Source organism: Podarcis erhardii, assembly GCF_964252035.2.
Source record: "Podarcis erhardii genome assembly, chromosome: 14".
In the NCBI taxonomy this organism is placed as follows: domain Eukaryota; kingdom Metazoa; phylum Chordata; class Lepidosauria; order Squamata; family Lacertidae; genus Podarcis; species Podarcis erhardii.
This window is the reverse complement of record NC_138503.1, coordinates 7,662,304-7,685,625: the sequence shown is the minus strand read 5'-3', so window position 1 is coordinate 7,685,625 and position 23,322 is coordinate 7,662,304. Positions and strand designations below refer to the sequence as shown.

Sequence of the window (23,322 nt, the reverse complement as noted above, 5' to 3'; positions counted from 1 at the left end):
TATTTGCAATGTATCTGCTTTGCAGGGGACCAATGCGAAAATCAGTCTGAAAAGAAAAGGGCTTAGTTGAAATGTCTAGATCTAAAATTAATGTCTCTGTCTCTGGCATCGTTTGTTTCCAGAGGGAAGCATCGCTCACTTTGTGGGCAGGCAATACTACCAAGGCATCCCCTGATGAGGTTCCACCTGGGTCGTTTTATATGTTTATATGTTGCATTTATATCCCACTTTTTTCTACAAGGTACTCAGTTTTCCCTCTCTTTGTTTAGTCCCCACAACAACCCTGTGATGTAGGTTAGCCTGAGAGGCAGGGATCCCAATGAGCTTCAGGGCTAAGTGGGAATTTGAACCCTGGTCTCCGAGGTCCTAGTCCAACACTTTAACTGCTGCGCCACAAAATAGAAATATGCGTTTTCAGGCTTTCCAGGGCTGTAAGATGCAACTACTTTTTTATTTTTTGTCTTTCAGGAAAAAGGTCCCCCAAAGAAATGTGGACTGATCTCATGACTGGAACTAAAACCTTTATTTTGCTTTGGTTTGTCCTGGCAAGTTTATGGCAGTCGACTGGTAAGTCTCTCCAACTTTTAAAAACTTTTTTTGTTGAAGGCAAGCCTATCCAGACGTGCAATTTTATTATGTCTATTTTGTTTTAGAAATTTGTCTCTATTGTTATGCGTTTCATGTCTACTTGTTTTTAAAGTTTGATTTTATCTATATTTTCTTAAGTGTATTTCACATTGTTTTATGGAAACCGCTTAGGGTTTTTTGTTGATTTCACAGGGTATAACACTTGTTAGAGTGACGTGGGTGGCGCTGCGGTCTAAACCACTGAGCCTAGGGCTTGCCGATCGGAAGGTCGGCGGTTTGAATCCCCATGACGGGGTGAGCTCCTGTTGCTGGGTCCCAGCTCCTGCCCACCTAGCAGTTCGAAAGCACATTAAAGTGCAAGTAGATAAATAGGTACCGCTCTGGAGGAAAGGCAAACGGTCTTTCCTTGCATTGCTCTGATTTCACCAGAAGCTGCTTAGTCATGCTGGCCACATGACCCAGAAAAACTGACTGTGGACAAACGCCGGCTCCCTCGACCAGTAAAGCAAGATGAGCGCCAGAACTCCAGAGTCGTTCGCGACTCAACTGTCAGGGGTCTTTTAGCTTTACCTTTTTACTAACTCTTGTTAGGATGGTATTGTGAGTCTTGCGGTTCACATGTAGACTTTGCTGCAGACTAGATCCAAACGGTGATCTTGTTTTTGGTGCTTTCTCAAGCAGACAATGTGGCCAAGTCTTCCATTTTCTTGGTCATTAACAGGTGCCCTTAGCTATCAAAAGATTTCTATTCCACTGGAATATAAGATGTGCACTTAAGAGTCATGGCTTCCCCCAAAGAATCCTGGGAAATGGAGCATGTCAGGAATACCGGAAGTTGTGAGGAGATCATTAACAAAGTACAGTTCCCAGAATTTTTGGAAAGTCATGATTCTAACCCCGTGAGAAAAGGTTACAACATTTTGGCTTTTCAGTTTAGAGAGGAATGGCAAGTTAGAAGTGGCATGATAGAAGTCTATAAAATTATGCATGGTGAAGAGAGAGCGGATAGATAAGTTTTACTCCCTCTTTCATCATATGAGAATCCATGTGATATTCAGTGAAGCAGAATGCTGGAAGGCCCAGGAGAGGCAAAAAAAAAAGGACTTCTTCACATGGCATAATATAAAGCTGTGGAATTGACTCCCACAATTGGCAGCGATGGTCACCAACTTGGACAGCCTAGGCCAGTTCATGGAGGAGAAGGCTATGTTCTAGGATGCTTCTGAACACCAGCTGCTGGAAACCACAGGAGGAGATGGTGCCATGTCCCATGGACATCTGGTTAGTCACTGTGAGAACCAGAGGCTGAACCACATGGACCACCAAACTAATCCAGCAGCCTATAGTAGCATAAAAGTAGTTTAAATGTATGGTGAGCTTAGTTAAGCCATACATATACCGTATTTTTTGCTCTATAAGACTCACTTTTTCCCTCCTAAAAAGTAAGGGGAAATGTGTGTGCGTCTTATGGAGTGAATGCAGGCTGCGCAGCTATCCCAGAAGCCAGGACAGCAAGAGGGATTGCTGCTTTCACTGCACAGCGATCATTCTTGCTGTTCTGGCTTCTGAGATTCAGAATATTTTTTTTCTTGTTTTCCTCCTCCAAAAACTAGGTGCGTCTTGTGGTCTTATAGAGCGAAAAATACGGTATTTTCTCTTCTTCTTCTTTTTTAAAAAAATTATTTAGTTTTTCAGATTTTAAAAATGTACAGTTTTCACATAACCAACAACAACAACAACAACAAAAGAGAATTCCAAAGAATTTCCTGTACTTCCCCCTTTGTGGGTCCTTATATTAACCTTTTCCTCCTGCATCTTGTCTATTAATCCAAATCTTTTAAATCTCCATCATACCCAAAATTCAACATTAGACTACAAGTGTCATTCCAATCCTACTAATAATTTTAATTGTTTACAATGTTTTGTAAGGTAAATTATATATTTTCCTCATTCCTCATTCCCCATTCCTGATTTCTTATTCTATTTTTGCCAATTTGGCATAGTCCATCAACTTAATCTGCCATTCTTCTGCGGTAGGGACAATGTCTTCTTTCCATCTGTGGGTTTAGTAACATCCGAGCAGCAGTGGTCGCATACATAAATAGTATTTTCTGATCCGTTGGAATTTTGGCACCTAGAATTCCTTCAGGTTTTTTTTAGAAAAGGTTATTTTGAACATATTTTTCAGTTCATTATATATCATCTCCCAGAATTCTTGTACTACCTTACATGTCCACCACATATGATAAAAGTTGCCTTCTTTTTCCTTACATTTCCAGCATGTATTTGACCTGGTTTTGTACATTTTAGCTAGTTTACTCGGACTTAAATACCAATGATACATCATTTTCATATAATTTTCTTTCAATGTATAACATGCTGTAAACTTCAAATCCCAGTTTCATAGCTTCTCCCATGGTTATCATACATATATTTGAACCAGAAGGGCTGTTACAGAGTCCTGCCAGGTATGGCCACCATGAATACACATTGCCAGTTCGCCACATACAAAAATTTGCGCATCTTCCAACATGCCAACACCCTAATCGGCCCTGATTTTTCATGAATAACCAGCTCTGCTTCCAATAACTTCATTTCCTTCATGTGTGGTTTACTCTCAGGTGCCCAAAAGAATATCCACTGGGAAATTCAGCGTTATGATGGCTGGTACAACAACCTCATGTATCACAGGCACAACTCAGCAGGTGAGAGCGTCCCTGAGGCTTCCAGGCCTCCAATGCTGTTGCAAATGCCATTTCTGATGACAAGCATTGGGTCCATGTGTACGGGGAATATTGGCAAATTTTGCAAAATGGTACTGTGCCAGTTCACACGTTTTTTCACAAACGGATGGGAAATCAGGCAGGCGATCGGCATTCTCTTTTTCATTCCCTCTCGCAGTCCTAAATTCACACTTGTTCCCCACCACCGGCACCACGCTTATTGGTGACATTTTCAACACACTCCTGTTTAAATAAATGGTGTGGAATAGCTGCACGTCAATAACAGAATTAATCATATCATAAAATTTGGCTACAGCAAACAGCGAGTCAAACAGTGTTGTTTTGGGTAGACTGGAAACAGCTCTGCATGCAATGGGTTGAGGTGGGATATATAAGAGCCCAGGCGATCCCTGAGGCACCCTGGGTTAGCATTCACAATGCTGCCTTAAAGAGCAGGGAAGTTGTGTTCTTCCACCTTGTGCATTTCACAACTTTTTTCCTCCCAGCTGTGCATCAGAGCTTGGGGAGCCTGCTTCCACAGCAGGCTTACCACCGCATGCAAGCATGTCTTAAAGGAGCAGAATCCCAGTCTCAGTTGTGGCTTTACTTTCAGAAAGGGTCCAGCTGTCCATCTCCTTCCTTGTTTCTCAGGACATACTTTGCACAGCACCTAAGACACACCCTAGGGACACGGGTGGTGTTGTGGGTTAAACCACAGAGCCTAGGGCTTGCCGATCAGAAGGTCGGCGGTTTGAATCCCTGTGATGGGGTGAGCTCCCATTGCTCGGCCCCTGCTCCTGCCAACCTAGCAGTTCGAAAGCGCGTCAAAGTGCAAGTAGATAAATAGGTATCACTCCAGTGGGAAGGAAAACGGCGTTTCCCTGCACTGCTCTGGTTCGCCAGAAGCGGCTTAGTCATGCTGGCCACATGACCTCAATGGGGTGTGTTGAATTTTTCAGCTTTCAGTTTCCAAAAATGACGGGTGCTAAAAGGGTGTAACATCACTTGGGGAATTCAAAATATATTTTGGTCAAATTAATATAATTTAGTTATGCTTGGTAAATAAAATGTCTGTAAATTCCATAGAAATAATTAGAAATGCTATGCCCCAAGTACTTGCAGTTATATTATAATTATTTATTATTAATAATATTATTTAGCATTACTGACATTTTCAGAAGGTAAAATTTAAATTCTTTAGTTTTCCAAAAGCAGTGTATGAGCTTCTTCATCTAACGTAGACTTACCAAGCTAAATGTTCTCCAGTCACAAAGATAATTGCAGATTCCTCACCCCCAGAGACACATTTTTAAGACCCGTTCACTGAAGAAATTTGCAAAAATTAAGTCTTGCCCATGGCTGGCTACCTCAAGCTGACATGCTGATTTCTCACCACTAGGATCGTGGTTGTCGCGGCTCCTTCCTGCCAGCTATGCAGACGGCGTGTACCAGGCCCCCCAGGAACCAAATGTCCCCAGTGCACGGAGACTCAGCCATGTGGTGGCACGAGGGGACTCTGGATCACCCTCTCAGAAGAACAGAACTGTGCTGGGCGTCTTCTTTGGTAAGCTGAGAACTCTTGAGTGATGGCCTCTATCAGCATCCATGCCACCGGGCTGCGTCTGAGGCAGGGGTGAAGCAGCAAGGCTCCCTCCATTTGTCCAATGACCCTTTGGCTCCTCCCTGATATCGTAGAATCCTAGAATTGTATAGTTGGAAGGGACTCTTCCAATCGAGTACAACTCTTCCTACAATGGCCTCGTTCCTGTATACCTGAAGGAGCGTCTCCACCACCATTGTTCAGAGGTCCAGCTCTGAGGGCCTTCTGGTGGTTCCCTCCCTGCAAGAAGTGAGGTTACAGGGAACCAGGCAGAGGGCCTTCTCGGTAGTGGCACCCACCCTGTGAAACGCCCTCCCAGCAGATGTCAAGGAAATAAGCAACTACAGTGTTACCTCGGGTTACATACGCTTCAGATTACATACGCTTCAGGTTACAGACTCCGCTAACCTAGAAATAGTGCTTTAGGTTAAGAACTTTGCTTCAGGATGAGAACAGAAATCGTGCTCTGGCAGCGTGGCAGCAGCAGAAGGCCCAATTAGCTAAAGTGGTGCTTCAGGTTAAGAACTGTTTCAGATTAAGTGCGGACCTCCGGAACGAATTAAGTACTTAACCCGAGGTACCACTGTATCCTACTTTTAAAAGACATGTGAAGGCAGCCCTGTATAGGGAAGTTTTTAACGTTTAATGCTGTATTGTGTTTTTAATATTCGATTGGGAGGAGCCCAGAGTGGCTGGGGAAACGCAACTAGATGGGCGGGGTATAAATAGTAAATTATTATTATATAATGCAGGAATACACAACTGTCCCATACGGGGATCGAACCTGCAACCCTAACCCTAACCCCACCCAGTTTTGCTGCTTGCATGACCATTGATGTAGAGGCTTCCAAGAGCAGGTTCCTGAGTTTGTGCATGTCTTCTTTCTTCCTCCTCCTTTTGTGCTGTGTTTCTAAACATTCTAAACAGCAATCATAAAGCTCAAACTGCCAGGATGGTATAAGATGCAGTAAATAAACGTTTTGGCCCCTTCAGCAAATCTCCAGCAAAAGTCTTACGAAGGAATTGGCATCATTACAGGGAACAGGACTGATTTATCTGGTTTGGCTCCTCTCCAACATAGAGCACCTTTCAATCATGGAAAAACGAAATGGATTCCTGATTTCACAACTGCCCCCAAATTCCTTCGCCTCCACTCTGGCAGTGTCTGCTCCAGACATTTACCAACCTGATGCCCTCCAGATGTTTTGGACTATAACTCCCATCAGCCCCATGCAGCATAGTGGCTGGAGCTGATGGGAGACGTAGTTCAAGGCACCTGGAAGGCATCTAGTTGGGAAAGGCTGGCCTGCTCTGCTTTTAACAGCACTGACATTTTGGAGAAACAAGGCACTTGTATAGTCAAGGCCCACTTTCTACCACAAATCAGGCCTCAAATCAATGCCTGTAACTAATGGAGTAATGTGCCTAATTCTTTCAATTACGGGATTTGGGGAGGTTCTGGTCACAGAATTATAGTATTGGGAGTGAGGGATTTGCCAAGGTTTCCAGACCTTGTGACAGCAACACGGAGACTGTAATTCAAACCACAGTTTCCCCCCTTTTCTCTTCCTCTGGCTCAAACCCTTAGATCATAGGATTACCAAGAGGATTACTAGGCTCTTGCATGACTGGTTTTATGTCTTATTTTAGCAATGGTCATGTTTGCCCCTCCTTGTGGATTTCTGCTCCAAACCTCAGAATTATTTGGTCACTTAAACCTACTTCCCCCTGGGTTAGCTTTTGCCAGTGTGATCCGGGCATGTTTGGGAGCCTGGATGTTGCTAGGCATTTCTGCTGAAGGCTGAGTAATGCTTGGAGCTTAATCCCTTGGAATATGTTCAAACAAGACTGTGGATTTCTCAGAAGCCATGATGAGAGAGTAGGACGAAGAGGAAATGGGTTCTTTGGCACTTCTGAGCCCCTTAGCGGTTCAGGGGGGGTGGGAACCCAGGAGAAAGCATTCTTTCCAGCAAACCCCTAAGTAGTAGAATTCCATCTCCTCAGAGGGGGGTTGTTACCTTTATGTAGTTCCTGTCATGCGCTGAAGAGAAACACCTATTTATCTGGACTTTTGACGTTTCTGACATATATATTAAAGGACCCACCCTGTTCTTTTGACTAATTTGTTTTAAACCAATTTTAATACTGTATTTTTAAATTGCTGTCACTTCACTTATTGTGAAAGGTGGATAAGAAACCTACCCGTATTTTTCGCTCTATAACATGCACTCGACCATAACACGCACGTAGTTTTTAGAGGAGGAAAATCCGTAGGCATGCCACCCATAGGCATTCCCTCCATAACACGCACAGACATTTCCCCTTACTTTTTAGGAGGAAAAAAGTGAGTGTTATGGTGCAAAAAATACGGTAGTTTGTAATAATAACATTAGTCGTAATTAATAATAATTTCACATGTTCTTACCACATTTGAACACATTTCTTATAAGCATCTCTTTTGTGTGGATTCCTGTTTGGACAGTTGGATAGGTTATATTGATATGAAACATCCTTAGGTGGTTGTTGTTGTTTTTTTACTTTCTTCCATTTTCCTTTGTCAAATTTGTTATATTATTGTTATTATTGTAGTGGTAGTAGTCGTTGTTGCTGCTTCTGCCAGTTATTTCCTTCATAAGTGCCACTGGCTGAGAGCTCTTTCCAGGGTTTGTAATACTTTCTGTCTTCTCCCATTTGGGGGAAATTGCCAAGCCTTAAAAACTGGGCTTAAAAGAGACTCAAAAAGTTTATGCACACATTATTCAACCTCACTGAAATTGATCCACAGAATAGCATCCCTTGTTACTTATTGGATAGTCTATGGAATCATTGAGGAGAAGAGATTCCTCAGGAGGCAATGAGATATGATGGCATGTGGCTAGATTACACTCTGTGAGCAGGGCCGGCTCAAGACTTTTTGCTGCCTGAGGCAAGAAGGACAAGATGATGATGATGGTGGTGGTTTTATTATTATTTACACCCCACCCATCTGGCTGGATTTCCCCAGCCACTCTGGGCGGTTTACAGCACATAAAAAATTGTAAAACATTAGACATTAAAAATATCCCGATACAGGGTTGACTCCAGGTGATAGTTGTTTATTTCCTTGACATCTGATGGGAGGGAGTTCCACAAGGCGGGTGCCACTACCAAGAAGGCCCTCTGCCTGGTTCCCTTTAACCTCACTTCTTGCAGGGAGGGAACTGCCAGAAGGCCCTTGGCGCTGGACCTCAGTGTCCTGGCAGTACGATGGGGGTGGAGATGCTTCTTCAGGTATACTGGGCCAAGGCCATTGTAGGGCTTTAAAGGTCAGTACCAACACTTTGAATTGTGCTCGGAAACTTACTGGGAACCAATGTAGGTCTTTCAGGAACATGCTTTCTATCCAAATATGCATTCTAAAATATATTTTGATACTTTTTTGAGGTTAGTAGGGGAGAACTTCATTGGCACATTTGGGGAACAGCAACTTAGTCTGAGAGGTGCAGATCAGGTCAGCAAGTGTTGAAACTGGCAAATGTTGTAGCTTCTCTAAATGCAACACTCTTAAGAGATGTCACAGCAGGTTTTTCGTGGAGTGTGGTTTCAGGCCCTGTGAGTTCACGGAACTGAATTTCGTAGGTGTCATGGTTCACTAGATGTCGTGTTTCATCCACCCTCTGCTAGTTCTGTCCCTTTTGGTGTCTGCCAGGTTTCCATGTGCTCTCGGAGATTCTGGAAGCCGACAAGCCCGGTTGCCCTGCCGAGTTCCTAAACATACAGATCCCTGAAGGAGATCCTGTGTTTGACCCTGCTGGCTCGGGTGATGTTGTCCTGCCATTCCAGCGAATGCAGTGGGCTCCAGGTACAGGACAAAGCCCCAACAGGCCCCGGGAGCAGGTAAAATCCAGCTGGCTGCAAATCAGTGTTTATCCCTTTGCACGTGTTTGCACAGTACATTTCGCAGGGGAAAAGGGCAAATACAGGGCGTGTATCAGAGGATTCATGCAGTGGCAGCATTGCTGGGAGAGCAGTCAGATTCAGTCGCTAAGGGTGGTGTCTAGATGCAGAAAGGAATACTCTGCAATGGTTTGCTCAGTTTTCTGCCCGGGATGTTTTAAAAATAAAACAGTATGCCTTTGAAAAGGAAAATGTACTAAAATGAATAAACAGAATGGGCAAATTAGGGGATGGGTTTAAGATGTCCATCTTTGCAGAGAGCAGTCCTCTGTTTGAAAGGCTATCAGCAGTGCTAGTGAGGAAGGATGGGGAAGAAATTAAATTTAGTCCACGTTTAAAGGTGAACCTGCCTGCCTTTCCTAAACTACGTGAGAACCGAAATTCTAGCCAGCCTTCAAAATTTGCCCTCATCCGAATTTTGCAGCTCCCCAGCTAAATAATGTGTTCAGAAATGCCTGTATGGGGGCAGTGGTTGGCTGGCAACCATCTGTCTTGAGAGACAATGAAGTGCACCTCTGGCGATTGAAGTCAAACTGCTGTGTTAGCAGCACCTCCCTGGGGCACAAGCCTGAGCGCAGTGTGTATGGACATTGTGCGCTGCCCAGACGCAACCCCACCCCCTCTTGGCCTCACTGATGTAGTTCAAAGGAAAGCAAAGGGACACATGGGGGGGGGGGTAAAGTGTGAATAAAAATGCATAGACTAGTGATAACACCATGCATAAATGCATTATATCAGGGTAAATTGCTCTCCAAAAATGTGTATGTCAGGCAAAATTGCATGAAAACGCTTATATTAGGAGAAATTCACTCTAAATTGCTGGTGTGTGTTCACAAGGACCAACGCAAATTGATATGGAAATGTGGAATACTGAACATAAGAATGGAGCCAGGGATCTTCTGAATGCAAAGCTGATGTCCACCACTGAGCTGTGACCTTTCCCCCATTTCCTTAAATTACTTTATTTAAAATTTTATTAAGCAGTCCATCAAAAAAACATAGGTTGCATTTGATGTTCTTTCATCCCCTTTTGACTCCATTGACTCATTGCCTATGGAATAACCTGGCAGTATATCTATAGTACAGTCATTCTGGTAAGGGTATGATAAGCTAAATCTTCTGTCCATTCACCACCCTTCACAAAGCTGCTTTCTTCATTGCCTCTGCAGTACAGAATGCTTGATGGCCCCCTGGCCAAAGATTTAGAAGGAACCAACCCACCTGCTTCCCCCCTTTCTTTCACCAGCTAAATGGGGTGACAGGATGGCTCGATGGGAGTGCCGTCTATGGCTCATCCCATTCCTGGAGTGATTCTCTGAGAAGTTTCTCACGAGGGAAGTTACTCTCCGGAGAAGATGGTTTCCCAAGGCAGACAAAGGCAAACAGCTTAATGTGGAAGGCTCTGGATCCGTCCACAGGACAAAGTGGACCACAGGGCCTCTATGGTAAGGAAGGTTGGTGGCGGCTGGTGCCCCTTTGGGACTGATAGGGTGGAAGGCCAGGAGGACAACAGTAGGGGGCACCAGAGGCGATGGCCTGCAGTGCCAACTGATTCTAGCTTTGTTTTCCTCTTCCCTGCTGAGTTCTACAAGGGGCAACACGGAGCACCGATCCATACTTTTGTCCCACTATTTCCAGGCACAGGTTGGCACTTTAAAGCTCTCTCCTTTTCACACTGGAGCTTTCCCTGCAAAAAACCAACTCTTTGAAGCTGAAACGCAACAGACGGCAGTTCGTGGTTTCCACAGATTCTTGTTTGCTCGGATTCAACTCTAAAAGCGTGGGGTTTTGCAGGGAAAGCTCCAGGGCAATAAAAGGACACTCAAACATGGAGCTTTAAAGCACAGGCTATGCCCGGAGCAGGCATAGAAAAGTCATTGTGGATAAGCCCTGAGATTGAGCTGACAGGCAATGAGAGCAGATGGAGGTTGGTGGTCCAGAGCCCCGTTTGCTCTAATGTGTAATTTTGGATACAGTCTGAAGTTGAGAGCCTGTGAGAAAACAGAAATAGGGAGGGGAGCGAGTTAATCTCTTCAGGCCCTCAGCCACAGGATAAAAGAAAGTTCTGGCACCTCTCAGGTGAGAGCCATTGCCATTATAAGAGAACAAGGGAGGCGTTCATGGTGAGTTCTGGCACCTCTTTTTCTAGAACAATAGCACTTATTATATTATTATTTGTACCCTGCCCATCTGACTGGTTTGCCCCAGCCACTCTGGGCGGCTTCCAACACATATAAAAACACAATAATACATTAAACATTAAAAACCTCCCTATAAGGGTTCCAGAATGTCAATAGCAAAGAGCCCCAGTGCACAGACAGGTAGAAAATGTTGCACAGCTCTTAGGGTCCTGTATCTTTTAAATGGGCATTGGCGAATCACTAGTTTGAAAGCGCCAGCATGGCAAATTCTGAAGGTCAAAACGGCACATCATCTGCAAAGGCAAATGTATATAAGTGATGTCTGATAGCACATTTACTTGTTTTTTAGGAACCAGTTTGAGAACGGGCAATTAATAGCATACTAGTGGCAAGAGAGGAGTTTGTTCTTCCATTCTCCAAGTCCTCCCCTTTCCCCATTTGAAATATATGTCTGTGACAACAAATGATATTTGAACCATTTGAAAGGAGGCTGGGCCATAAAATGTCCGTGTCTGATGTTTGTTTGACATCATTCCTATATATACTATGAGATGGTACACTCCTCTCATGAGGTCATACCAGCAAATCTGTACCTGCTCTTGGAACCTGGAAGTTTAGAATTGGCTCTTTTCTCTCTCTGCCCCCCCACCCAACCCCTTCTTCTAGACTTTGGAAATGCCAAAGGTAATGCAGACCTGTTCCTGCAAGCAATGGGCATCGTCTGGTTCCGCTACCACAACGTCCTGGCAGCAAAGCTTGCCCAACAGCACCCTGATTGGTCTGATGAAGATGTGTTTCAGCACGTGCGCAAGCGGGTTATTGCCACTTACCAGGTGAGCGAGGCATGGAAGAAAGACTGTGTGTGGCCGGGGAGCGGAGGGAGGCATCCAGCAAACCTCTCTGGGCACATAAACCCCTAGACTGTGTTTTGTGTCCTCGTTGTCTCTAAGCAAGGGACCATAGCTCAGTGGCAGAGCATGTGTTTAATAATAATAATAAATTTTTATTTATACTCTGCCCTTCCCGGTTCAAAAACCGGGCTCAGGGTGGCTAACAACAAATTTAATATTGTAAAAGCAGCATAAAATACAGTATAAAAACATGAATAACAATAAAATTCAAAAATAAAAAATCAATTAGATACTCCCCAGGGCTAGCTGGCTGAATTGGCCCTACTTGGGCCAGCAAGGAGGCCAGGGGAGAATTAGCTGTGGGGTCTCAGAGCGGGTGATCTTCATAAAAGGGGAGGGGGAAGGGAAATAAAAGATCAGACTGAATTCAAATTGAAGGACAGGCAGAATAGCTCTGTCTTACAGGCCCGACGGAAGGAGGTTAAATCCTGAAGGGCCCTGGTCTCATGGGACAGAGCATTCCACCAGGTCGGAGCCATCACTGAAAAGGCCCTGGCCCTGGTGGAGGATAGCCTGACTTCCTTCGGGCCCGGGACCTCTAAACTATGGTTATTCATGGACCTTAAGGTCCTCTGCAGGGCATACCAGGAGAGGCGGTCCCGTAAATATGAGGGCCCTAAGCCACATGTTTGACATGATGGAGATCCCAGGTTTGATTCCTGGCATCTCCAGATAACACGATCGGGTTCCAGGTGATGGACAATACTTTCTCTTCCTAAGACCCTAGAGAAGAGGTGGATAATCTTTTTTTCAGCCTGGGGGCTGCATTTCTTTCAGGGGCTACATGGCATTTGTGGGTAAAGGCTAGAGCCAAAAGCAGGTAGATCAATGCATGCAGATTTTACCTGTAAGCAAATTTCTACACACCTTGAGCCAGACAAGGAAAGGCATTCTCAGAGTTTAAAGACACATTCCAGCCAGGCAAAAACACTCAAGTAGGGTGTGAAGCAAGGGCAGTGAGGGGTATGGTCTGTGGGTAAGAGGGTGTGGCTTGTGAGGTGGGTGTGGCCTGGGGAGAGTCCCAAGGGCCATGTAGAGGCCTGGAGGGTTGCATTTTGTCCTTGGTCCTGAGCTTTTCCAACCCTGCCCTAGAGAGAGAAGCCAATTACGGTAGACAAAACTGGGCTCAGCAGAGAACTAGAAAAACTTGGTGTATGGCAGCTTCCTAAGTTGAGAGATGTTGTGGGAAATGGTATAATATAAGAGCTTATCATGGCAGCCTCCCAACCCCTAAAGAAAATACAAAAACGCAGGCAGTTGTGCTGGTCCATTTTATAATATATGAACGACCAGCTGCTAGTCATAGAATTGGAAGTCTCTGACATAATTCATGCTCATATGTCACAAGCAATAGCAAAACTTGAAAGCCTTGTTATCACCTCATTCATTTGGCCAGAGCAAAGAGGGCCTCTCCATTACTTTGATGCTCTGACAGATGAAGAAATGACTCCAGGTTTGGGTGGGTGGGTGGGGGGAGAAACAAAACTCTTAGAGCTGAGATCCCATACACTCTCCTCACTCAACACCTCTGCCTATTAAGCTTTATGGAAGAGTCCACACCTCAGTGGTAGCTCATATGATTTTCATGCGGAAGGTCTTTTTAGTCCATGACATCTCCAAGCTCCTAGAATAGAACCATAGAATCATAGAGTTGGAAGAGACCACAAGGGCCATCGAGTCCAACCCCCTGCCAAGCAGGAAACACCATCAGAGCACTCCTGACATATGGTTGTCAAGCCTCTGCTTAAAGACCTCCAAAGAAGGAGACTCCACCACACTCCTTGGCAGCAAATTCCACTGTCGAACAGCTCTTACTGTCAGGAAGTTCTTCCTAATGTTTAGGTGGAATCTTCTTTCTTGTAGTTTGGAACCATTGCTCCGTGTCCGCTTCTCTGGAGCAGCAGAAAACAACCTTTCTCCCTCCTCTTTTCTCTCCTGTTTTTTCTAAAGAAAGAATGATGCCAGACTTTTGGTACAGCTAGCTCAGTTTTGTTCACACTGACTGTCTCCCTGAACCCTACCTGGAGGTGCCTGGAATTGAACCCGATACCTTCTGCATGCAAAGCCTGACCCTTCCCAAAGATCTAGGTCCCAGATACCAGGAAGATCTCTGCCTGCTATTGGAAGCCTATTTTAGCATCAAGTGATCTAAATAAATAAGGCTTGAACAGACCAGGGCTGGGTAGATACTGTATTTTTCCGTGTATAAGACGCCCCCATGTATAAGACAACCCCCTATTTTTTTTAACCCCAAATTAAGAAATTAAGTTGTTTAGCTTTTTTGGGGAGTGGGGGAGGTCACTTCCGCCAAGCACTCACCCACCTTCCCTCCACTGCCAATCACTTGCCACAGCCACTGCCGATCGCACACCACATTGCAGCCACCAATTATCTGCCCGCTCGCCGCCACAAACAGCCCACCCGCCCACTTGCCGCAGCCGCCAATCGCCTGCCCCATTGCCGCAGCCACAGCCAATCACCAGCAGGCCTTGGCGCAGCCACCAATCACCCGCCCAATTGCCACTGCCCATCTCCTGCTTGCTGTTGCCATTAATCGCACGTCCCCCCTCTGCATTCACTATCCATGTATAAGACGACACCCAGTTTTTGCTTATTTTTTTAAAGCAAAAAGCATCGTCTTATACACGGGAAAATACAGTAACTAGTCAGTGGATTGTGGTCCATTAGGGCAAATGGGGTACTGTCCCATCGATCTCACCCAGTCCCCATCTGAGTGCCCTTCTATTTACAACCAATCAGGGGGTGGCTCTTCCTGCCATTGGCTCTGGCTCCACCTGCTGTTGGTCTTCCTGTCTTCTGCCCTACCTCTCCCAATGGGCACCAGCTACTGCAGCAGGTAGTCTGACTGGGTGTGGAGCAACGTCCTGTGTGTCACAGCTGCCTCTTCCTCCTTTTTCCCTAGAATATTGTGCTCTACGAATGGCTGCCAGCCTTCGTTGGGAATGGCCCCGCTGAACCTTACACAGGTGAGGAGAAGGAATCATGGCGTGTGCAAGTGGGTGCTGTTCAATGGGGGCCAGTGGACTGAGCTGATTTTGTTCTGCTGTTAGTGTGTGGGGTTTGGGGCATGCATATGCATTTAAATAAATATAAATGCACTAGAGGTTTACCCGAGCCTCTCCCAATATTTAAAACCACAATTTTCCTCTCAGTTTTCACCTTTACTCAAACTTTGGCTGTTGTTTTGAACCACCACTTTCCCCTTGGAGACCTTGGTAGCAAGGAGCTAACAAGCCAAACCAAATCCAATCAATCAATCAATTAATCAATCAATAAGCAAGCATGTTAATAAACACCTTCTCTTTATTTTTCACGTTACACATTTCCATTTTAAAATTAATAATACAGCCCCTTTTGTGTGGGGTGCAGTTTAGAATAATAGGGTATGTAGAATAATGAATAAATATTGTGGAAAGGAATTGTAATATGAGGAATAATATAAGGTATAAGAAGGGCTCGCTTGCATGTACAAAATAGGTAAAAAGGTAAAGGACCCCTTAATGCTTAAGTCCAGTCAAAGGCTACTATAGGGTTGCGGCGCTCATCTTGTTTTCAGGCTGAGGGATACGCCATTTGTCCACAGACAGCTTTCCAGTCATGTGGCCAGCATGACTAAACTGCTTCTGGCGCAATGAAACACTGTGACAGAAACCAGAGCACATGGAAATGCCACTTATCTTCCCGCTACAGCGGTACCTATTTATCTACTTGCACTAGTGTGCTTTTGAACTGCTAGGTTGGCGGGAGCTGGGACAGAGCAACAGGAGCTCACCCTGTCACAGGGATTTGAACTGCTGATCGGCAAGCCCAAGAGGCTCAGTGGTTTAGGCCACAATAATCCAGTGACAAATAATATCTTTGTAATTAGCGAGAGAATCTGAAGCTACAATCCTATGCATTCTAACCTAGGACTTGGGAGTGCATCTCACTGAACTTAGTGGGGCTTTACTTCTGAGAATGGTTAGAAGACCACCTCACAGAGCTACAGTTCTTAGAGGGGAAGTCATGAGTATTTAAAGTGGTAGAACAGTGTCTTAAATCTATAGTGCAGGCGGGGCCTGAATTGTATTTGGGGATTCTGCATACCTTTGCACTATAAACTATAGATTTCATTAACCAAACATGGACACTCTGTCCAAAAAGTGTGTCTGCACTTGACTGATCATCCATGCAGCAATGGGGCCTCATCCTGCTGTAGTTGCCATCCCTGCCCTTCATTGAGTATTGTTATTCAAAGCCGTCATCTCTGTTTCAGGTTACAAGCAACATGTGGATGCTAGGATCTCGCCTGAATTTGTAGTGACTACAGCGCTCTTTCTGGGCACCATGGTTCCTCCTGGTGTGTACATGAGGTAGGAATCTGCCTTACTTCTAGCCTTCTTATGGATTGGCTGATACATCAGTTGGATGAGCAGACCTCTGAGGCATGGACCATGCATGTCAATTGGAGAATGGTAGCCTTGCTGGAAGACACATTTCACATGCACAAGGTCCTAAATTCAGTTCCTGACCACCTCCATCTCAAAGGATCTAGCAGCAGGTGATGGGAGAGATTCTGTAGGGTCACCACCAATTTGAGTAGACTCTGGAGAACCACTGCCAATCATAGCAGACAGCTCTGATCCAGATAGACTCGGTATAAGGCAGCTTTATATCTGCAAGGCCCTCTCATGTCCTAACCACCTGCCTTATCTCTGACAGTGGAGGGACATTGTAAGCTGCCTGATATTGATGTCAGTGCATGTATAGGTTTGCATGAGAGGTGGAGGTCCTTGAGATATTCTGCTACCAGGTCATGTGGGGCCTTCAAAGGTAAATAAATAAATAAAAATAATAGTACTGTGCTTTTTAATACCAAAAATGAGGTACCAGAGCTCATATATTTATAAAATGTCATGGGTGCCAGCAAAAGTATTGGCATGGGCAGGGGGGGAAATAAGAAACAACTGTCACTGAAAAAAGCCCTGAATTCTATAAACAAATGGGTAGTCAATGCAGATGGAATGATGCCAGAGTTATGTGCTCCAAGTAGTATTTAGGTAAAGGTAAAGGGACCCCTGACCATCAGGTCCAGTTGTGACCAACTCTGGGGTTGCGGCGCTCATCTCGCTTTATTGGCCAGCATGACTAAGCCGCTTCTGGCGAACCAGAGCAGCGCACGGAAACACCATTTACCTTCCCGCTGGAGCGGTAGCTATTTATCTACTTGCACTTTGACGTGATTTCGAACTGCTAGGTTGGCAGGTGCAGGGACCAAGCAATGGGAGCTTACCCCGTTGTGGGGATTCGAACCGCCGACCTTCTGATCGGCAAGTCCTAGGCTCTGTGGTTTAACCCACAGCGCCACCCATGTCCCCAAGTAGTATTTACTGGATGGCAATCTGCCTTGCTATGTTCTGAAGAGACTGTAGTTGCTGAACGCTCTTTGAAAGGAGCATGAGTGACCCTGGACAGCCTTGGTTCAAACCTCTCACTACCGTTGTCTCTTGACCTACTCATACCATGGTAATAAGGAGAGGATTTGCTGTCCTGCCTCACAGGGTCATTATAAGCAATACTTACACACGAAACCCTTTTAGCTCTTAAGAAGCAATTTTGTTGGTGCAGTAAGGTAATCTTAGACTCCACTTAATGGTCTTGCAGAGGGGCTCACTTTAGATGTTGGCGTGATAAGGCTGCTGTGTTCACTTCCTCACTCTGTTCAATGGAGCCCTGTTTGGTTTTCCCTCTTCCCCTTCTGACTTCCCTAGGGCCCCTCCAAACATCTTTTGTTGTGCATTCACAATGTTTTGAGCTCATCGTGCTATTGGGGGAGTTGCATGTGACACTACTTTCAATACGGTTTGCACTGATGCACTATAGCTGTGTCAATAACATGTTGCAGAATACACCTGGAGGGGCTCTTATGCTCATGGCTTTGGATATCATTCCTTTCCTGTTTAGAGCATCATTTCACTTCTTTTGCTTTTCTTTCAGGAACTCAAGTTGTCACTTCCGAGAAGTGATTAACAGAGATGGCACCCGCTCCCCGGTACTCCGGTTGTGCAACAGTTATTGGAGCAGAGAGGTAGGGGGCTTGCAACTAAGAATAAATTTCTAACCAAAGGCACATGTTACACCACTTAAACGGTGTAAATTGGTTTCTGTTGTTGGTACTGATATGCCATTGGTCACTGGTAGAACACATGCTCTGCATGCAGAAAGTTCCGGATTTAATTCCTGGCACCTCCAAGTTGAGGTGAGACTCCTGTCTAAAACCTTGGAGTGTCACTGCCAGTCGGTAATGACCAGGGATGGAGAACCTGTGGCCCTCCTGCGGTTAATAGACTACAACTCCCATCATTCCTGACAATTGTCCATGTTGGCTAGGGTTGATGGGAGTCCAACAGCATTTGCAGGACCACAATTCCCTCATCTCTGGTTCAGACAATACTGAACTAGGTGGACCAATTGTCTGCCTTGGTGCCTGGCAGCTTCCTATATCACGGGTTAAGCAGGTAACCTCAGCAAGGCATGTAGCAATTCTGGACCCAAATAATGTTTTCAGTAAGGTTGTGTTGGTCTCTATTAGCTGTGGGCCAGGCTACTGATCTAAAGATCTGAACTGGCGGCTTTCCTGCCATGCTGCTAATCCTAGCTCAGAACTGGCAATGGGTGTAGCTTTGTGGTGTGCTAATGCTATATGCTGAGTCTTTTTATCTATCCTGTTCAGAATCCCAATATCAAAACGGATAAGGATGTTTCTGATCTACTGCTGGGGATGGCTTCTCAAATTGCTGAGAAGGAAGACAACATAGTGGTTGAAGATCTCCAAGGTAGATTTTTCCTTCTTCCTTTATTCCTGCCAGTTTTTAATCCTTCTTCCTCTCCTCTCTCTCTCTCTCTGATTTAATTGCAAAACAATTTGATCCCGTCTACAAACCGAGAAAGGCAATAAAAAAACAATGAATCTTTTGCCCAGAATCAGTCAAGGAAGAGTAACTTTGTGGGCTCAGCAAATGTGGGGTGCCATCCTAGTGCTGTCCAGATGCTGCCAGGGCTCATTTATTCCAACTTTTTTTTTTTAATAGAAAATATAAAGAATGGAAGACCAGGACAATCCAAACTGGTGTAGATCACCATCCCTTTGCACTCCTGTCCATTCCTCCATTACAATTACAGCCCAGGTTTTGCCTCTCTCTGCTTCCTTGTTGCACTGAAATGCAAGCAATGGATGTAATCAATCCCTCTACATCCTTAGGCTGAAACTGGAGAGGGTGGGAACTTGGTATTGCGCTGAACTGGGAGGGATTTGCAAAACAGTGAAAGATTTCAGTGTGTTGCAAATCTCTCTGAAGCTCAGTGAAAGTGAAGGGATTTTCCACATGCAAACTTCTCTGGAAACATATGGAGCTTTGACTTCTCCCTCCTTACATAGGCGCCAAGTGTGTGGGGCTGTGGGTGCTCCAGCCCCCACAACATTCCCCATGAAGGGGCAGGGCACCGGGGGCGTTTTTGCACTGATGTCAGCATGCCCAGTGGCAGAGTGTATGCGCTCGCCGAGTGCACCCCTGAGGAAGCCCAGCCTGGCCAGACATGCTGCCCAGCTGATGAGAGGGATGGCCATTTAGCCATCTTCTAAAATTTGCTCTTCTATGAGTTTTGCAATGTCATTCTCCAGCCAAGTAATGTTCTTAAAAGTGCATATACTGGGGTAGCGAGCATAAAAAATGGTGATCCTCAGGGTCCCTTCCGAAACTTCAGTTCTATGTTTCTATGATTCTGTGATCCATCAGGGCCCTACTTAGGTTCAATGATACATACACCAGACTTGTATCCTCCTTCCGTACCATGTGAATCAGTATTTCTGGCTGAGAATGGAGAGGAAGCTCAACATTAACCGTGGAACCACTTTACATTTCTACTTACAGCTTAAAGCTGAACAGGGATGCCTTAGCATTAACACTAAGGAGTCCTAATGTGGAAGCAAGCCAGGTCCTTCCGGGTTCCTTCTAGAACAGATGCCCATCTGAGCGCTCAGAGGTGCCTTGCCAAGGCCACCATTCTGCTCTCTGCAGGGATTCTTCTGTGTTGCAGTGCCCTGATGGTCCTGTGTTGCACTTGTTCTCCAGATTACTGGTATGGGACCCTGAAGTATTCCCGCATGGACTTCGTAGCCAACTGGATTCATCGTGGGCGGGACCTTGGATTAACTACCTATAATAGAGCCAGGGAGTTCTTCAACCACTCCGTTGCTACCAAATGGCAGGACATCCACCCAAATGAAACGGTACTCTGTCAGAGGTCTTGCAGGGGGTGGGGGCATAGATAAGCCAGGCATGAAACAGGGTGCATTTTGTCTCCTGTAAGCAGGACCATCCGTGGAGATGGACCATTTTCCCAAGTGCCTATAAGAGCAACCCTACATTTCTGTGGTGCATCCCATAGAAAATCAGACATTACCTGAGAAAATCCAGGTAGCTGAAACATTGCAGGAGCCCTTCAGCTTGGTAGAAGACGAGCACCTCTTTTGCACACATCGGCTCCCGGGTTCAATCCTTGACATGATATATTTGAAGAAACATGTATCAGATGAGAGGAAAGTTGCCTCCTTGAGTCCCTGGAGATCTGTTGCTAGTCAGAGCAGACATTGCTAGATATAAATCCTCTGACCTACTACAAGTCGGCTTCCATGGTCCTCTTGTCACATCACTGCTCCACAGCTTTCAGGCCTGCCCATTGCCCTCTTTAAGACAGCCTTCCCTAGTCTCCAGTCCCCAGGTGTTGTTGAACTACAGTTCCTATTCCTGACCATTAGCTCTGCTGTAGTCCAGCATCTGAGGGCCCAAAGTTAAGGAAGGTGGCAGATGTGCAAGCTCAAAAAAGCCACAGAGCACTTTCTCTCCTGCTGCCGCTCTGGAGAAAAAAGTTTTGAAGGCTTTTGTTCTTTTACTGTATGATCAGAGTGAAGCTGCTTTAGTTGACAGATTCAAAGCAGCCTCTCTCTTTCTGTGTATATGCCATACATATACACCATTGCTTCCACCAAAGGATCCTGGGGACTGTAGTTTAGCCTTCATAAAGTCCCCAGGATTCTTTGAGGGAAGTCATGTGCTTTAAATGTGTGGTGTCGATGCAGCCTCCCCCTCTAACCATCCAAGCAGCCCGGAAAGCCTCCCGCTCGTCTTGATGCAGCAACCTAACCTTACGGCTTGTTCCCAGCTTTGCAGAGAACTTGCAGAGATGTACGGCAATGACACAGACCACCTGGAGCTGCTGCTTGGGGGCCTGTTGGAAGCTGATAGAAAGCTCTTCCACAGCATCATTCAGGACCAGTTTCTTCGCTTGCGGGATGGAGACCGGTTCTGGTTTGAAAACACCAAGAATGGGTAACAGCAAACCAACTTTTTGAAAACATTCATAAGCATGGGGTGCATGAAGGCCAGCTTGCAGAAAGAGGGAGGACATTTCTTGCCATTGCCACCAAGTACCAGAAACTCCAGACAGATTTGCACTACAATTTTACATCATATTCAGGCCGCCTGGGAGCTATAGTTTCCTCCTCACAGAGCTACAATGTGCAGCACCTTTATAACAAACCACAGTTTCCCAGGGCTATCCAGGAGAAGTCATGTGCATTTAATATGCTTTAACCATATGCTTTAATATGCTTTAACCAACGCGAATGGTGCTGTGGGTTAAGCCACAGAGCCTAGGACTTGCAGATCAGAAGGTCGGCGGTTCGAATCCCCACAACGGGGTGTGCTCCCGTTGTCCGGTCCCAGCTTCTGCCAACCTAGCAGTACGAAAGCACGTCAAAGTGCAAGTAGATAAATAGATACCGCTCTGGCGGGAAGGTAAATGGTGTTTCCGTGCGCTGCTCTGGTTTGCCAGAAGCGGCTTAGTCATGCTGGCCACATGACCCGGAAGCTGTCTGCAGACAAACGTCGGCTCCCTTGGTCAATAAAGCGAGATGAGCGCCGCAACCCGAAAGTAGGTCACGACTGGACCTAATGGTCAGGGGTCCCTTTACCTTTACCTAACCATATCATCCTGCCCACCTAGCAGTTCGAAAGCACAATTAAGTGCAAGTAGATAAATAGGTACCGCTTTCTAGCGGGAAGGTAAACGGCGTTCCGTGTGCTGCTCTGGTGCCGGTTCGCCGGAGCAGCTTCGTCACGCTGGCCACGTGACACGGAAGTGTCTGCGGACAGCGCTGGCTCCCGGCCTCTAGAGTGAGATTAGTGCACAACCCTAGAGTCTGTCAAGACTGGCCCTTATGGGCAGGGGTACCTTTACCTTTACCTTTAACCATATCATGTGTATCCATACTCTGTGACAGAGGTTGGAAAGATGTGGCCGCCACCCCCAGGTGTCATTGGACTTGAACTCTCATCATCCCCTGCCAGCAAGACCAAAAGTCTGGGATGATGGGAGTTGTAGTCCAGTAATCTGGAGGACCACAGTTTCTCTCCCCACCCTGCTCTATAATGTCTCAAATACAGCTCCCCCAGGAGTGCCACAGGTTCCCCATCCCTGGCTTTCAGGTTTTGAGAGAGCCCTTCAGCAAGGGCTTGAGTACAGCCACTTCCTTCTCCTCCTTTTCCTCCTATTCTTGCCTCATTCTCCAAATTCACATCCCTTCTGTCTGGGCCAAACCTGCACCTGCAGGATGAGAGTGCAAACAAAATGTGTTGTGGTTACTGCTGCTGTTCCTCCTCCTCCTTGCTCCTCCAGCAGAAGCAGGGCCAGGAGGCTCCAGGGATTGGCAGTGGGCCTCTTTGTAGGATATGAGCCTTTGGAAATGCTTGAAAATGCCAAGCCCGATGCTGTGCCTGTCTAAGTCAGGGATGGGGAACTTTGTTCGGCCTGAGGGCCACATTGCCTCATGGACAGCCTTCTGGGGGCCGCGTACCAGTGGTGGGCGGGGCCAGATGCAAAAGTGGGTGGAGCTTTATATCTGCCATGCAGAGGTCAGAGGTTTCTGAGCCCACAGACACACTTTGACGTATCCAGGCCAGCGAGGCATTATCACAGCTCAAAGACACAGACCAGCCAGGCAAAGGCACTCCTGGAGGGTGTGGCTTTTGGAAGTGGGTGTGGTCTGTGGAGGCAGACAGGGCTGTAGGACCAATAGTGGTCCTCCGGCGCTGAGGTTCCCTAACCCTGGTCTAAAGGAATGGGCATTGTTGTTACAACAATGATAAATCTTCTGGGCGCAGAGGAAAGGGGGAAAAGGCACTGGGGCTGTGGATATGAGAGTGTTGGAAGTTCAGTGCTAATTGCTGTGTGGGAAGAATCACATTTTCACAGCAGCAGCAAATTGCAGGCTGAGTGATGGGAAAATGTATTTCTCTTGAAAGTGAGGCAATAGCTTGTGGAAAGATTGAACTCTCCTGACTTCATAACTGCACTGTCCCTGT

General features: G+C 45.9%; 1 protein-coding gene across 3 annotated transcripts in view; it reads left to right on the top strand.

The window, feature by feature from the left end:
* Positions 1-481: 481 nt before the first annotated feature.
* Positions 482-23,322, top strand: part of DUOX2 (dual oxidase 2) — a 54,223-nt gene continuing 31,382 nt past the window's right edge. Inside the window, exons 1-12 of one of the 3 annotated variants that reach the window (XM_081838678.1) lie at positions 482-567; positions 3,210-3,293; positions 4,711-4,875; positions 8,600-8,787; positions 10,094-10,292; positions 11,655-11,821; positions 14,823-14,886; positions 16,176-16,272; positions 17,897-17,987; positions 18,633-18,735; positions 20,032-20,189; positions 21,122-21,288. In XM_081838678.1, coding sequence (XP_081694804.1) covers positions 489-567; positions 3,210-3,293; positions 4,711-4,875; positions 8,600-8,787; positions 10,094-10,292; positions 11,655-11,821; positions 14,823-14,886; positions 16,176-16,272; positions 17,897-17,987; positions 18,633-18,735; positions 20,032-20,189; positions 21,122-21,288 — 1,562 coding nt within the window. In that variant the 5' untranslated portion in view covers positions 482-488. Of the gene's footprint in view, positions 568-3,209; positions 3,294-4,710; positions 4,876-5,750; positions 6,328-8,599; positions 8,788-10,093; positions 10,293-11,654; positions 11,822-14,822; positions 14,887-16,175; positions 16,273-17,896; positions 17,988-18,632; positions 18,736-20,031; positions 20,190-21,121; positions 21,289-23,322 lie in introns of those variants that run through there. The other 2 variants (XM_081838679.1, XM_081838680.1) reach the window with 2 other exon arrangements.